This window comes from Anabrus simplex, chromosome 14, assembly GCF_040414725.1.
Source record: "Anabrus simplex isolate iqAnaSimp1 chromosome 14, ASM4041472v1, whole genome shotgun sequence".
Classification (NCBI taxonomy): Eukaryota; Metazoa; Arthropoda; class Insecta; order Orthoptera; family Tettigoniidae; genus Anabrus; species Anabrus simplex.
In genome coordinates this window covers 76391446-76408290 of record NC_090278.1, presented here as the reverse complement: position 1 = coordinate 76408290, position 16845 = coordinate 76391446, and the positions used below count along the sequence as shown (strand labels likewise).

Sequence of the window (16845 nt, the reverse complement as noted above, 5' to 3'; positions counted from 1 at the left end):
GTGAGCAAATGAGTCATCGGACGCATCTGACATTTATCTAACTTGACTTCCGAGCCTATCAGTGTTGAAGTGTTGCCATAATGCACGTCCGAATGCAACTAGAATTTAGATTTTCGGTATATATTTCTTAAACCAGAAACACTGTAACTGTACCATGCTTGAGATACGTTTAGTCTATAGTACAAGACGTACATAAAATCGTTAATATGTGCATGTTGGTGTGTCACCTAGTGATGCGTGGTATAGGTTCGCAATCCCTGCACTATATGAAATTAAATATTAATGAATATGTATAAAATGCATAACTGTACCTGACATAAAAAGTATTGGATTGGTCGTTCTGAGCTAGAAATATAGTAAGGGGGCCTCAAGGATTATTAGATATAATATTACTTTAAATGCTGCTATTCTCACCTTGAAATGATCGTGGAAGAGAGATGTGTTCAATACGCTTGCCAGGGACCAATCCGCCCACCCCTAGAAATACATTTACATTTATAACAAAATGCTGTTTTAGATGCCATACTCCATTGCTTATAACTGTGATTGCTTCACATATGGAAGACAATGACGTCATCGACACCTAGGATGAGGTCGAGATTTTGTTACCAACCATTGCAGAAGAAAAAAATTATGAAGCGGCCTAGGAAGTTTAAAAGGGTCACGGCGCGAGAAATGAAGTTCATTTATTCGTTTTTACGTATTTTTGCACATCCAGGCAAATCTGTCGTGAGAACAGTGCCCCTTTGGGGCCACACTCCCTTCGAGAGGCTCTTTTCTATCGCCACGGCGCATACTGTCCGCACGGCAAGAAAAAACGTTTAGTAGTTGTAAAATGCAAGAAATACTACACGATAACCTCACTTTTCCTCAAATACTTCAAAAATTATTAATCATTACACTTCACATAGTGGAGAGGAGGGTATAGTTCACCCGCGGTCTTAAAGAACTCGTGCACACGAGTATCTAAGGGAAAATTTGATTTTAATAGGAACTCTCCGAGATACCCAACAAAGTGTGCTTTCTTCCTTCCTAATCCTGAAATCGAGAAACTCCCATGCTTCATGTGGTGCCACCTGTTCTGTTCGCTGCGACCGCTGTCTATTAATTGAATGGAACAGTTAACTTGCAAATGTAGAAAACCTTCGTCCTCCAGGCAATCTATGCCTTCCAGCAGTCACTGATAATACTTCCTGGCAAAACCCATTCTTGAATGACTGCAAGCAACGTATTCTTGTCGCATCTTTCAACATGCACAACAAAAAAGTTCTTGCAGTTGCCCCGTTCAGCACCACCAAATACCCACTGCCCTTCAGTATGTCTGTTGTATTTTGTTTTGCTGAACTTACTTTAGTTGATTTCGACGAAAACGCCGGGACCATCAATGTTCTGGTTCTTGGTTTGTACCCAATGGATGCACACCTCCCGATAAAAACTACACCAATCCACTATAGTGTTTGTAGAAAAACCTAATTCTTGCCTGATGTAAGGAGTGATAGGCTTGGGCAGATTGCACCAAAGCACACAAAATAGTGTGATGCCAAAATTAGGGTAGTTTTGAGTCGGCAAAGAATGTGTTTCTCGCACTCTTTCCACCCGCGCTGTTTCCCTCCTTCAGTGCGACGATGGCACCTAAAAACAATTTTTTTTTGTCACAATTTGACACTGCGACTGCACTTGCCGCAATGCCTGGTCATACTTATCAAATTATGGAGTTCAAGGAAGAGAATTAAATTCGCCTGGTTCTCGATAAAATCGCTTGAAAACTTCTTCGTCTTAATGTCACAACCACCACACACAGCCATTGCAAACCAACAGTAAGACACAGCTGTGGAATAGAAAAGTTCTCCTAGCAACAGTTGGCAGCATTTTCATTCCTCTCGGCACTCCCTCCCAGTGCAACAGTGAACGTGCGTGCGCCACCTAGTGGTGGCTCGTGTTCCTAAACCTTGAGGCCCCTTTACTATAGTTTCGTCCATTCTGATTGACGGGTGACGTTCAATTATTTTTTATTGTATTGCCAACCTGAAATAAAACTGTCAAGTGCAACTTTGTAGCGGCTCACCTTGTGATCATACTGCAGCTCATGTTACAGCTGTTTGTCAGCCGATGTCATTGTGACGTCGAATTTGGTGATTGCGGAGCACAATTTTCTGTTCTAGCACATCTGGCGATGTGAGATGTAGATAGCAGTTCCTTTTAGCAATATAGAAGAAATGTTAACTGAATTGGTGTGGATGTATGGGAATCTCTATGATTGTAGGTTCAATTAATCCCTGCCGTAGATGATGGTAACAAATTTGTTCAGCTCCCTGTGTACGTCAAATCCTCGTATGATTCCACCAAAAATTTGCCCCTTCAGGTCCACACTCTTCTAGAGCTCTTTTCTATCGCCACGGCGCATACTGTCCGCACGGCAAGGAAAAGGTATAGTTATATCAAACCAACAGTTGGCAGCATTGCTATTCTCTTCACCTCTACTTACCTCAGCGCTATGGAAACCTACGTATTAAACAACGGACAGTCACTCCGTGTGCGCCACAGTGTTTCTAACATTGCGGAGTAGTCTCTGCACCTTTGCCATTTGTTGGTTTAGTCTTAATCTTTCTTGTTATTGAATGTTACTCAGACCTTCGTGCAATGGATCTGGACAGAAACTCGCTAGACTGTTATCAGTTGAAAAAGAAATACAAGACTTTGTTTGGCGAGAGAAATGATTGATCATAAACATTTCCAAGAAAAACTGTTGTCAGCACGATTACTACTGACTGTCCAGCTAGCGCAGTTCAAATACTTGGAGTTAGGTAGGGCATCATTTCATTCCTGGTCCAATCTTAGACTGAAATCATGCCTTATATTTAGATAATTAGTGATTGATAAATAATGTAGGCTTGCAGTCTTTCTATTCAAACCTTTATACAGTTGTTTAACACTTTATAGTTATGCATTGAATAGACCCTGTTTAAGCGTTGCATATTTTTCTTAGTAATAAATGTAGTACACCCATTGTATTACTATACTGCACTTGTTCAAAGCCGTAGGAATCTCTTCCTTCAGTTCACAAACGTATTTCTTCACGTTCATTGGTCGCTTTTGCTGGTTAGGCCTGTCTGTATATAAATCTGAATGTTATCGGTTGAAATCCAGTTATGTACAGAATTTCAATTTGCATCTAATGATGTTAACGAAAAATGTTAAAAAGTAAGAGTATGAAAAAATTAATATAACAGAAAATTACGTCAAATAAAATTCTTCATGCATGGGACCTATCATGTCATAACTCCCATTTCATCTTCATTATATTTGTAATCCTTTCACTGTCGGTAAAGAAACACTTCTGCTCAACGTAGATAAGTTTGATTTTCAATTTGAATAGTAGGAAAATTCAGTGTGTGTCTTTTTTTACAGTCATGTTCAGAAATTGGTATGCGCAAGCACTAAAAAGTCGGTCGCTGGCGAACGTCTTTACTATTAACTTTACGCGGGGGGGGAGGGTGGTGGTGTTGAAGCAAGGCAAATGGTCTTTGGATACGGTTATTTTTAAAACAAACCTCAAGTCTTTATATTGCTTAGTTCTTATTTTATGACAGGAAGAAAGTCTCGGTTGTGTACGTTTCATCCGTGACACTGCTGGCTGGCTGATTTGCCACTAGGGATCTCCCAACCAGTGCACATTTAACTCTCCACACAGTAGTATGCAGTGCATTGTTCATTTTATCAGTAGGATAATATTGATCAAATAAAAATCAGTGATAAATGTACAATTCTTAAGGAAAAGTGGATTCTGTTTGTGAAGTCCGTGTATTTTGTGAGTGCGTGCTTGTACGTGGGGGTTCTTAGTTCAAAGAACAAAGGCAGAAGGGTGCACAATGAATCCTTAAATTAAGAAGAAACATTCCATGGTAATAATTGTCACTGATAGTAAACACTTACCTCTTTCTGCGCTCAAGTCCGTAGTGCTGTGTGAACGTGAAGTTTGCCAGATATAAAGCCACCTCTATGATTTTCATTACCAGTTAGTCATTTCTGACTCTGTTGATGACAATTCAAGCATACTCCTTCGTAAATCTATATTTAATTTTAAAACTTTTGCCATCTGGGTCACTCCATCTCTTAGTGTTTTATTTTACGAACATTAAGTAATTCAGTGAATAACTGACAAATGTATATACAGGAGGCTTATACATGATTTATTAGTAACAAATTAGACATACTTGTGTATAAACCTGGTATAAAAGTTTATTAGTAAGTCTGATGAATGACTATAACAGATGTATACACAGGAGGCTTGTACATGGTAATATTTGTAACAAATTGCGCATAAATGGTGTATAAACCTTGTATAAAAGTTATACACCGTTTATTTGTAAGACTAAGATGTATTATGCATGGCAAAAGAATTCATTCGCAATGCTTTAAGCATGAAATTGTGGTTAATACACATAATTTAATTATGGCAGTTCTGCACTGGCGACAGCGTTGCTGTAACTCGTGCTGACAATAGACGTGAAATGTATGCCCGCTTGCCCCTCCTACCACGAGACAAAACCGTAGCCACAGCCCATTTCACCTGCGTCTTCCCCTGGCTCGTACCCTCTCTTCCACTTTAGTCTGCTCAAAAGGTGGCCTTGAATATAGTGAGGTTTGCTCAGTCACTGTATCAGTGGCTAGTGATGGGGGTAAAAACTATGTCTTAACAAGTCCAGAGTTACAGCCATGGTTTCTCTACTCGCTGAACCTGTTGTGTGAACTGTCCGGAAGTTTTCATGCTTTCACTATGCCATTTGAGCTTGCCAGTACGTGAAGGAACCAACTGGTTTCTTTATGCGCACCATGGTTGATGAGTACTCTGTCTCGTAATTGCAGTTCTGTATCTATCTTGTATTCTGACTGGCATTAGAAGTGGGAAGGTCTACCAAATCACTTTTCCCTTGGTTACTATGCTTACAAGTGTGCATGTATTCATTGTAAACCATTATGATGTCCATTATCAGTTAATGTGTGGATATGTTTGTTTCCTTGGCTGTTGTCATTTTCATGCATTTTTATGAATATGTGAGGGTAAAGTTCCAAAGCTGCATGCGGTAGTCCTGTGAGCACCAAGTTTGTAGATGAGGGGGAGGCTTACTTTTTTCTTTAAAAAACGTTTGTTCATTTGGAATGGTCCTCAGGACTCCCCAGAATATCGCTTGGAGTTCTGTTAAGTTAATCAGCATAGGTTGCACACTCTATCAGATCCTCATTCTTTGATTAATATAAGATTGTGCCACTTAATTTTGTTGAAATGGTATATTTTATGATAGCTGGAAATCTGGAATATTAATTACAAACTTGGCTGGTAAGGCATTCTCACTATCTTGTAGCTTTTGTGTTATTCCCTCTGAAATACTATTAGCCATGTCTTGTTGCAAGTATGTTTAGAAGTTTTATTGGGAAATCGTATCAGCACAGTTAGATCTTCATGTTTTACTTGGTTTATCTTTTGTAGAGTGGCATTAAGAGCTAGTGTTTACCTCTATCATTGAAGGAATATTTTATCAAGGCTAATAACATCATTACTATACTTACATACTGTAAATCCCCAGTTATTGTTTAACGTATGGCAGAAAATGTTGTACATAGATACACCTATACAGTACATAAACAAGAAACATGGATCTCTGTGAATGACACATGCTTCTGGAATTCCTAGTGAATAAGACCATAAGTCAAAGAGAATACAGTAATAATAATTAGAGGCCAAATTTCCATGCACTATCAAATCTCAAAATATGCATGCATTCAGTTCCTTTTAAAACCTCGTACAGAAACTAATTTCTCCAAATTGTCTTGATGCCTGGTGTGAAAATGGAAAACCATTTTCAGGGCTGCCGACAGTGGAGTTCGAACCCACTATCTCCCGGGTGCAAGCTCACAGCTGCGCATCCCTAACCGCACAGCCAACTTGCCCTGTCAAAATGAGGATTTGAACGGGTCATTTTGTTCAGCTTAACTCTAGCTGCCGCAGCTACTACTCCGTGCGGTCTTCAATTAACCCGTGTGCACTCTCCCGTCCTTTGCTCTGACATTGCTAGGAATCCGCCTACTTTTTAGTATTGCGAGAGACTATCCTCATTTTTTCTTTTTCCGTGTTGAGAGTCTATTAAAAGGAGAATAATAAAACTTGGATTTTCCACCTATTAACTTTTTAGTATGCAACCTTGGTGTTGCAGGCTTTTGGTTAAAGCAGTATAGTGGGTGATCGACTGTGCGTATTATCACGAGACCTGTTTTATATTAGTGAGAAATTCCACGCTATTGCTCATGACAAAAAACAGAACAATACAGAAATAAAACACATAAAAATCCCTTTGAAAAATTTTTCATTATCTTACCTCGGAAGTTCTTTAGTGTGTGCTATGGCCTTAATTATACGACACAAGCCTAACATTTGCTTGATTTTGAAATGAGGAACTAATGGGAAACCAATCACGAGACAGGTTTGAATCTCATCATTCGCTATCTCCCAAATACGGACTTCCAGCCGTATATCTCGCTCGGTGTATTGTTGTTGTTGTTGTTATTATTATTATTATTATTATTATTATTATTTAAGATTCAGTCTGAGAATCAGTGGTAAAGTGTTCACATCCAGGTACCAAGATCGTAGGTTCAAATCTGGCAGTCGTAATCTGATGAGGGGCGCGAGAAAGTTCATTCGGCATTCCATGTCATACGATACTACTACGCAAAACATCTGTGGTGATACATTTCGTGTTCATTCATGCACAGGATCACTAACTTCTTCCTCATTATCGGTGCTGAAATCACAGCCTAAAACATTAAGTATGCTTTGAATTTCGCTATTACTGAGCATATCGCACGAGCAAGCAACTCAGCCATCTTGTCAACAACAGAATACAGATTTCTCTATCAATATTTTAATCAATTCTCTTTGCCAAAGAAGTATACTAGAGCACTCTGGTGACACTTTGAGACACCAAGAACAGATTTCAATTAATGTTTCCGGAAAAAGCCAACAGATGTCACAAACACCTTCAGTATGCGACCTTACGCCCCTGCTTATCAGGCTGCTTGTGGAGTCCAGGCCTAGCCGCTCGAGTGCATATCAGTCCGCTTACGGGTGCATAGGAGTTAAAGATTGAAGCTGCGATAACAAAGGCGTGTGACGAGTGAGAGCTCTTGGTAGGAAATTCCCGGCTAACAATGGAAGGGTTAGTGCAAAACCAAGGTTTTTAAGCTGCTAGCTTAGTAACCGTCACAGAAGTGCGATAAGTCTGACAGAAGAAAAACTAGCAGTCATTAGTAATGCACAATTTCTGGTTCAGTTTATAACTGGTACCCGTTATTCCTGAGAATTACAGAGATTTATGTGGGGCCATCCGGCTTACGTCAGTGTTTACTCAAGCAGCAGATAAGAAAGTGCTTGGTTAATTGGTTTATAGGATCTCTACAGCATGTACTAACTTCGGATGTCAGGTAGGGAGGGTGCTGTCTCTTAATAACATATACTGTACAACGTGGAAAAAACGTCCCAAATTTAGCAAACCAACATTCATAAAAGTCACTATCATGCAAATTAATATTATATATGCACCAAAGTCTGAAGAAAAGTCATACTATTCAATATAGATGTCCAAATAGTCGCTATTAAATCCAAAATCTTCATAATTTGAATTATGCATGCCTTTTCTACTAAAAAGGCCAAAACATGCAAACATGCAGGGAAAAAGAACGGTTATTTGGAATCATTAAGGTATTAAACAAATATTTGCAAAGTTTGTGAATTGTAGCCAGTTTATTTAAAAACTTGCATTTGCATGGAAATCCGGGCTCTAATAATAATTATAATTATAACCTCGTAAACTGCAGACCATCAGGCCTGGCTTCTGAGCTATAGACCTGTTTAAAAATATTTTTAATATGCAAATATTAATGAAGAATTTTAACACTTTCAGTTATGTTCCTCATTCTGCTGATATCTTGGTAGCCTATCAGTCGCACATTAGTTAATATTCTGATAGGTAATGATTCCCATTATTGATGCTCGTATGGTTAACACCCATCATTCATAATCTGATTTTTCTTCATTGTGCCATACTATCTGCTGTCAATGTGGCTGAAAGACAGTCTCGAACCAAAACGCTTCATATTCACTTTCTATTGTGTAATCGATATTTAAAGTGCGAGAGATCGCCAATTTATAGGAACAGACTGCTGCGCCAATTTGGGCTTATCATTAGGTAACTAGCACACCTAGCAAGACTCACGGCTAGTGCATGTAGTGGAGGCCACTGCACAGGCCACTTAGAGCCGCAGTAGGTACCAGTGCACTATGAGCGACTTAAGTCTCTTACAAAAATTGTTGCCTGCTGGGCCATCAGAATATATAGATTTCAGTTCTTATAGGCAACTTCAAATATTTGTACTGAATGAGTAAATTCATAATTCTGGTATAATCGGTCAGTTACTGGAAAATATCCATTTTCTAGCTACCTCGTTCTTGGCACTCTGAGGCGAAAATGCTGGCAACCAAGAATGCTGTTTCATCGTCTGAACCCAGTTAGACAAACTCCTCTATCTTCACTCTACAAAGTTTAAAATTGAAGACCTATTTTTTGTCTGAAATTGTTGTTTCCATGCTATACAATTTATCTAACTGCTTACCAGTCACTCTCTTGTCTAATTGTTCAGTGACTTAATGTTGTCTGCCATACTGCACAGTAAAACAAAGCACCACACATGAACAAAACAAACATAACAAATAGTTTTGATACAACTGAACGACAAGGGCCACTCTGGCAATGACAGAATTTCAAGGCTGGTGAATGTGTGTGTGTGTGTGTACGCGCGCGCTGTAGATTTAGTCTAAAAACCAGCGTGAGTGGCTCAAGATAGTGTAGCACTGTCTTTCTGAGCTTAACCTGGCAGGTTTGATCCTGATTCTGCGTGGTGATGTTTGAACATCAAATACTCCTATTTGGTGTTTGTAGATTTGCAAAATTTCCAGTGTCTCCAAAAGTGAGGAAGTAAATCTCTCTCTCACTTGGAACTTACACAAATAGAAGCATTGTACTGTATTTACTGATGCAATTTTCCTGTATGTTAGCAATTTTGAACATCAAAAGGGGTGGGGGGAAAGGATGTACATTTTATTTTAAATCAAAATACTGGTGGGATTCCACTTTTTTTGTATGGACCTTCGGCATTCGCAGGCGTAGGGGTGTCCACCGTCAAAGAGAAATGTTCTGGTATTGCTTTTCTTTTTGTTCTCCAGCACCTTTGAATATAGCACTTTGTGTGAAGCTGAATAGCTGTTGTTTCTCAACCTGCTTGCATATTTTAGTAGTTCTTTTACAGTTCCTGGATACTGGCCTGATTTTGGTCAGTCATCACCTGCAAACTGATGATCGACCATTGAAACATGTATTATTTTCACGACTGCACATTTCACAAAAAATAAATAGAAAAACACATTGAGAAACTACAGGATAATCATAGCAAAAAAGTAAACAAATTTTAATTTTTCCCCAATTTTTCATTTCAAAATTAAAGATGCAAAAATTATGCGGATGAATAGGGCATTTGTCATTTTGATGCTTTGATATGATTGAATATAGCTCCATCTGAAAACAATTCTTGCTGCGAGTGTTACCACTTTTTGAACCAGTAAAAACTTGATACTATTCAACATGAGGCAGGATCATTTTGTGGAATGGCTGATATAAATGAGCACTCTTAATTTAGAGAATTTTTTCCATATTCTAATTGGTAAAAATGTTTATAGATCTGGCCGGTTTATCTTATGAAGTTAATTGGTTTCAAAAATATAGCCATATCTCTATTTTCCATATAGCTTGGTTTTTGAAAGAATTACTACCACTAGACGGGAACATTGACTGGGCCAATAAACTTCATTGTTTTGAAATGGTGTCCTTTTTTATTTTTATTGGCCTGATGGTTTGTGTGTGTGCACTTAGATTTTACCGGAGGTATAATTCTCATTAACTCTCTGGTTCTTAAAAGTGCTAAATTAATGTATTTTCTCCCCGAAGCCAAAGTCAGTAGCTTAGATCTAGCTGGCTGTCTTAGGAGGAGGGAGATACATTTCTTTTCCTCTTCAGGCAGTATTTTGTAACTTACCCTCTTTATCCCTTTATTTGTAACCATGGACTCTTATGAACTGAGTGTCTACTTTACCTGCAGCCTAGCCCTCTTGTTTCCTTATCCAAGATGTTGGTACATATCGATTTTATGAAATTTAGTGTATACCCTAGCTGCCGAAATAATGCAATCGACGGGTTGGATATGCAACCAATTAAACAGTTCTTTCTTCTGCAACTATGAAACAGTCTTTTCAGTTTCGACTTAGAGTTAATCCGTAAATTGTTCCTGGGGACCAACTCTCGCTAGGATCTTCCACCTTGAAATTCCGGACGTATAACTTCATTGTTTACCATGGCTTTTGATGTCTGCTCAAACAATTAGATCCATGAGAACTTCCATCATAAAATTCTCAGGTTCCTCGTACAGGATTACTATGCATGAATCTGTCACAGCAATGCTATCTCTTACAAGATTTTTCACAGCAATACTACAAACTATGGTCTGGTTCGTTACCCCGCTACAGTTATGAGTAGGCCGTACAGGCAACGTCTCAGCGTCGTTCAGAATACTATACTCCATCTCAAATAAATTGGGAGTTCACAACACTGGCCGTGTGTGTGTTCCAGTACTACACGCATAAAAACATTGTTCAAATAAAACAATTACCAGAATGAATCAAGAAAGTATTTGATATACACAATTATGAAGATAAATGTACTCACCAATTTGGTTGCTGGAACAGTAATAGGTTGGGTACTCAATCCCGTCCATAGCGGCGTAATCACTGCCGGGATCATTTGAGTTTATCATCGTCCATTCATTGTTATCCTCTATTAGCCGGTCTGTGTCTCATGTTCTTTTTGCTTCCATCTCTGTGTGTTTTACATGTTTACGCATTTCTTAATGTTGAGGAATGGGGTTTCCTAATGTTGAAGAGTGATTAGTTCGATCCCTTCCGGATTATAGTTAGAGGAAGTTCAATTGGGCACCCATTCTCTGTTAACATTAATTAGAAATGGGAGATCCAGTCCTCTGAAGAAGGAAGTTATTGGGAAACTAAACAGAAGAGCCGCAAAGGACATGAAAATTACTCCCTAGATCTTGCGAACCTAGTACTGTCGGGGTCGAGAGGGAACAAGAATTGACCAGCATGTTGGATAGGAATGAACGTGAGGAGCTTGGCATAAGTGAAAGCAATGCAAAAGTTTGGGCTAGAGACCCCATGGTTGCAGTTTTCTGCTCCCACATAGAGAATCCTCCAGTCCTCCTTTCTAGTTGTTTCTTACGACAGACAAGGGATACCGTGGATATACCACCCGCAGGGGAAAAGAAAGTTGGTTTGGATTTTTACATATGTCTGTACTTTTTTTATATTAACCTGGTAATTTTTTTATTTGGAAAGAGGAGATATGTGCAGCAATAATGTAAAAAGGATGGAACAGCAAAGTACCAGATAGCCGGGAAGTGAGTATGTCGCATGAATTCGCTACCCAAGAGAGTCATGCCCACCCTCGTGCCCCAGAATCTCGGGAAATTCATGGAGGATTGACAAAAATATAGTCGTACACTTTCGAAGGGTTTGTCCTGTCAATGATGGTTACAGCAGCTAGTGTTCTGTAAAATAAAAAACACGACAGTTATACAGTACTGAACTCTGTATTCCTTGAGTAATACCAGTTAAGATATTGCGACAATATTTGAGCAGGATTCCCTCATTTTTGTAAGGATTGTGACAACATAACATACTGGAAGTGGTTAACCATTTGAGACAGGCAGGATGGAATCTAGCCCACCATATTCTGGAAAATTGTACATGTAACAATGTAGGGGTGGTAGATGGAGAAAGCGCAAGCCCCACATACACGGAAGTGCCTCCATCTCCACATTTGTATACATTTTACTGAATATTTACATATTTGTAGACAATTTAATTTTACATATTTACACTCCAAACACGGTACTCTTGGTATAATAATTATCTTGATTTATTCTATACATATTAGAGTAAGACGACCCAGCCATTTATAGTCTCTTTCACAACCACTTCCACACGTGCACGCATACACACTCACTCGCCTTCAACTGCACTTGCACCCATCTTTCTTACAATTCTGATTTATACAAGTTATATACATCATATGCTTGTAGGTGTGGCACGATTAACAGATACTACACTACAAACATTTGTCATGATAAACAGTGTGTGTTCATTATTAAACTGTTCATTGTGCGGTCTTCTTCTTCCTGATACTTTTCTGCTTATGCAGGTCGTTCGATACAGTAAATGTGTAACTAAATCGCAGTTGCACTACCAGTTTGAAACTTCATAGCAGCATCTTAGTTCACAAGAGCCGCTACGGATGGAACCAATGTTTTTTGTCAAGCCTTGAGACTGGCGCATGCGCAGCAGCCATGCTTACCCGGCATGCACGCGACTTTTCATCTAACGCCCATAGTAGAGGGACACTGTTGAATCTCCTCTGTTCCTACATCCCAAACTACTGGGCGAGTTGGCCGTGCGGTTAGGAGCGTGCAGCTGTGAGCTTGCATCCGGGAGATAGTGGGTTCAAACTCCACTCCACTATCGGCAGCCCTGAAGATGGTTTTCCGTGGTTTTCCATTTTCACAGCAGGCAAATGCTGGGGCTATACCTTAATTAAGGCCACGGCCGCTTTCTTCCCATTCCTAGTTCTTTCCTATTCCATTGTCGCCATAAGACTTATCTGTGTCGGTGCGACGTAAAACAAATAGCAAAAAAATTCCAAACTGACATGTGATTGTGCTATCCCTTTGTCTTTTCTATCCTTATTCTTAGATTTCCATGTTTGAAATTTGTATTTGTAAATTTGTTTTTTCTCTATTACTTTTTTATTAGAGCAAGGTATATCTCGAGTCCTTTTTCAGTACTGTGCATTAGCAGTACAGGAATAAGGAAAATCTTTTGCTGTAAGTTATCCATGTCCCCAGGTTCCATTTATGGTAATGTAAGTTAGTCTATCATATTTTCAAGCCTTTCTAATTTTCAGGTTCTTTGACCTATTGGTGTAATTGTTTTGAATCTCATTTTACACATCAGATGTTGCAGTGTTGTTGGTCATTTGCAGGCAAAGAACAAGACCCCAGTCCCCGGCAAGTCCCACCGGAAGACCAAAGTTCGTGCTATCTGGGGTAAGGTTACTAGACCTCATGGATGTTCTGGATCTGTCAGGGCGAAATTCCGGCGGAACCTACCATCCAAAGCCATGGGACACCGCATCAGAATTGTATGTGCTTTATTCTATACCATACTTGAATACAGTTTACTTTCTTGATGGAAGGAGGGAGTAGATTTGTAGTTAAAAATTGGGTTGCTATATTAGTGTAGAGGTTTTTTTTTTTTATCGGAGGTAGTTAAATTTGCATTTAATTCAATTTATGATATTTCTTTTGTTTAATAATTGCATGCACTGTGTAAAATAGTTACATTTCAGTTAACATTTTAATGTCTCATTACCTTTGTTGCTGCCGACTTGGAGAGATGTGGCAATAGGGAACATGCATGATCCGGGGTTTTAATTAAAAATATGCTAATCTGATTCAAAATTTCATGCAGAATTCAAAAATGTGATCAGAATGTACAAATAATAACTCCAAACATGATAAAAATCTACGAATATGTCACGTCACGCAAGTACGCGATCTCATTGGTCTGACGTCATCGTACTGGTTGACTGAATTAGCAGACGAAATAACACATAGTGTGCTGTGAGAAGCAGGATACACTTCGCGTATTTCTACTTTATGTTAGTGTCTGGTATGGTTAAATTCGAGGTCTATACATTGGATAATAATCTGAGTGGTATATTTTAGACTTAAAATGAATCCTGCGCAGACAGTGAGGCAGAAAACTTATAAATGGTGTAGAGTTCCGATCTGCAATAGCACATCGCATACCATACCAAACAAATTGTTTATAAATGTCCCAAAGACGCTAAAACTAGGGAGAAATGGATTTTGGCGAGCCGGAGAAATGCTGGTGATATATCGGAAAAAGTCTACAGTTTATTTTTTTGAAGATTTTAACGTAAGATGAATTTGTTTGAATTTTCTATTCACTTTTCCATGTCAGCTGTTCTAGTGGTAAAACTTTAAATTTTAATGTATGATGCTTTATTTAAATGCTTCAATTACATCTTGGAATATGAAAGTAATAAACAGTGCATTAAATAATGCTGATTATTAAAGTATTCTCCAAACCTAACCTATGTTTTGGGTGATCCATGTCAAGATAATAAATGAAAGGGGTTATGAACCATTTTGACAGCTCTAATTCTACCAATATATCTTGGCATGGGACAGTTATGTATGTCTTTATTGAAGAGCTTAATTGGTAACGAAATTTAGGCTATATCTAAATACTCTATAATGTAACAAAGAATAGGCGTGTAAATCATGAAAGGAAACAACGTGAATTTAACAAATGTATAACTCTACACAAAACCAATGATTGTCTGTTGGGGTCTTATAAGTTAACAATGCTCAATTATAATAATTATCATAATATTAATGAAATAAATAACATAATTGCACACAGGTGAAAATAGTGATGTAGGTGTTTAAAATATTATCCTACTTAGCCAAAGTTTTAGGTTATACAAGCCAAGTCAATAAACCGAAGGGTAAAAATACCGCGCGAGTTGGCCGTGCGGTTAGGAGCGCGCAGCTGTGAGCTCGCATCCGGGAGATAGTGGGTTTTGAACCCCACTGCCGGCAGCCCTGAAGATGGTTTTCCGTGGTTTCCCATTTTCACACCAGGCAAATGCTGAGGCTGTACCTAAGGCCACGGCCGCTTTGTTCCCATTCCTAGGCCTTTCCTATCCCATCGTCGCCATAAGACCTATATGTGACGGTGTGACGTAAAGCAAACAGCAAAAAAAAAGAAGGAAAAAAAAAGTAAAAGTCACAGCACCCAAAGACATTCCTGTATTGAGTGACTAAAATGTCACGAGGACACTTTTCTTTCCTGATATGCTCAGCTTGTTAAAAGCCAAATGTAATTAATGTTATTGTCTTCACGCCCCGCTAATTACTTCTACGATTTTTGGGAGACGCCGATGTGCAGGAATTTAGTCCTGCAGGAGTTCTTTTACGTGCCAGTAAATCTACCGACACGAGGCTGACGTATTTGAGCACCTTCAACTACCACCGGACTGAACCAGGATCGAACCTGCCAAGTTGGGGTGAAAACTAGATGAAGTCATATTTATCTTTATCATGTTTAATTTTTTCCCTCCACAAAGATATTTAATTCTCTTTCATGGGCCCCGGAAGTGCGTAGGCCAGTTGTCCCAACCATAAATATTTTTTGGGGGGGGAGTGATAGATTATAGCCCTATAGTACTATGATCTTTCTTTCTTTCCTTCTTTCTTTCTTTCTTTCTTAATCAGTTTATCCTTCAGGGTTGGTTTTCTCTCGGACTCAGCGAGGGATTTCACATCTACCACTTCAAGGGCAGTGTCCTGGAACGTGTGACTTTGAGTATGGTGATGAAACTGATGAGGAGGGCCATTACCTCGCCCAGGCGGCCTCACCTATTATGCTCAACAGGGGCCTTGTTGGAGGATCGGAAGGGATAGACAAGGAAGAGGGAAGGAAACGGCCGTGGCCTTAGGTGCCTGGAGGAGAAGTAGGAAAATACGAAAAACCACTTCGAGGATGGCTGAGGTGGGATTCGAAACCGTTCTATTCAGTTGACCTCCCGAGGCTGAGTAGAGCCCGTTCCAGCCCTTGTACTATTTGTTTTCAACTTTCATGGCAGAGCCGGGAATCGAAACCGGGCCTCCGGGAGTGGCACACATTAACCACTACACCACAGAAGCGGACTAGTACTATAATGCTACCTATATGTTTATGTTAGTGCTGAAATCCGATTTCTTACTTTACTAATGCTGAAAGCCCGAAAATGTAATGTTATTCTTTAATAGGGGAATCAGTCTAGAAGGAAATGTTGAAAGTGATGTGATTTCTATCCAGGTTCGTTGTTATCCTAATACTGTGGGTTACAGTACATTGCACGTATATAAAAGACGCCACTTACAAACTTGCTTGTTATCCGCAAATTTCTGCGGCCACAAAAGTCACATTTTTCAAGAATGATTACATCTACACATGATAGATTGTCTGACTGTGCTGTTTTGAACGTTTCTTCTGTCATTTCGAAGTTATTCGCGATCATGAATAATAAACAATCGGCTTTTAGCAACGGCTGATGCACAACGGCTGGTACTGGATCGTGACGTCACAGTGCGCCGCTTACGTCAGAGGCCGTTTCACTCGCCTTGCGGAAAGGCACTATTAAATATTTTTTTAATGGTAGAAAACAAGGCAACATACCACAATGTAATACGTTTACGTACTATTTCATTGGTGTACTTTTCAAAAAAAATATTTTTGAAAATGATGCATGTTCCCAATTAAGCTGCTGGGCTCAATGCTTTTCTGGGCCAAAAGCTGGTAATTATGCACCGAAGAAAAAAGCCTAATGAGCTTGGAATACACCAGTAGCCGTTTGTCAACATAGGATACCTCCTACTCATTATTGCTGCTACTTCTTTCAAGACATTATACACCATACAGGAACCTTGTTGTAACATGTGTTTTTTTTTTAATGCCCTTCAAATTCCTATATTAACATATGTGATATCGCTTGGTTACAAAACAAACCCCAGCGACCATGATCATTAAGGCGTCGATTCATA

The 16845-nt window shown here is 39.2% G+C and overlaps 1 protein-coding gene across 2 annotated transcripts in view; it reads left to right on the top strand.

The window, feature by feature from the left end:
* RpL35A (ribosomal protein L35A) overlaps positions 1-16845 on the top strand; it is a 34550-nt gene that overhangs the window by 14269 nt on the left and 3436 nt on the right. Inside the window, exon 3 of one of the 2 annotated variants that reach the window (XM_067158203.2) lies at positions 13212-13370. In XM_067158203.2, coding sequence (XP_067014304.2) covers positions 13212-13370 — 159 coding nt within the window. Of the gene's footprint in view, positions 1-13211; positions 13371-16845 lie in introns of those variants that run through there. The other variant, XM_067158202.2, reaches the window with a different exon arrangement.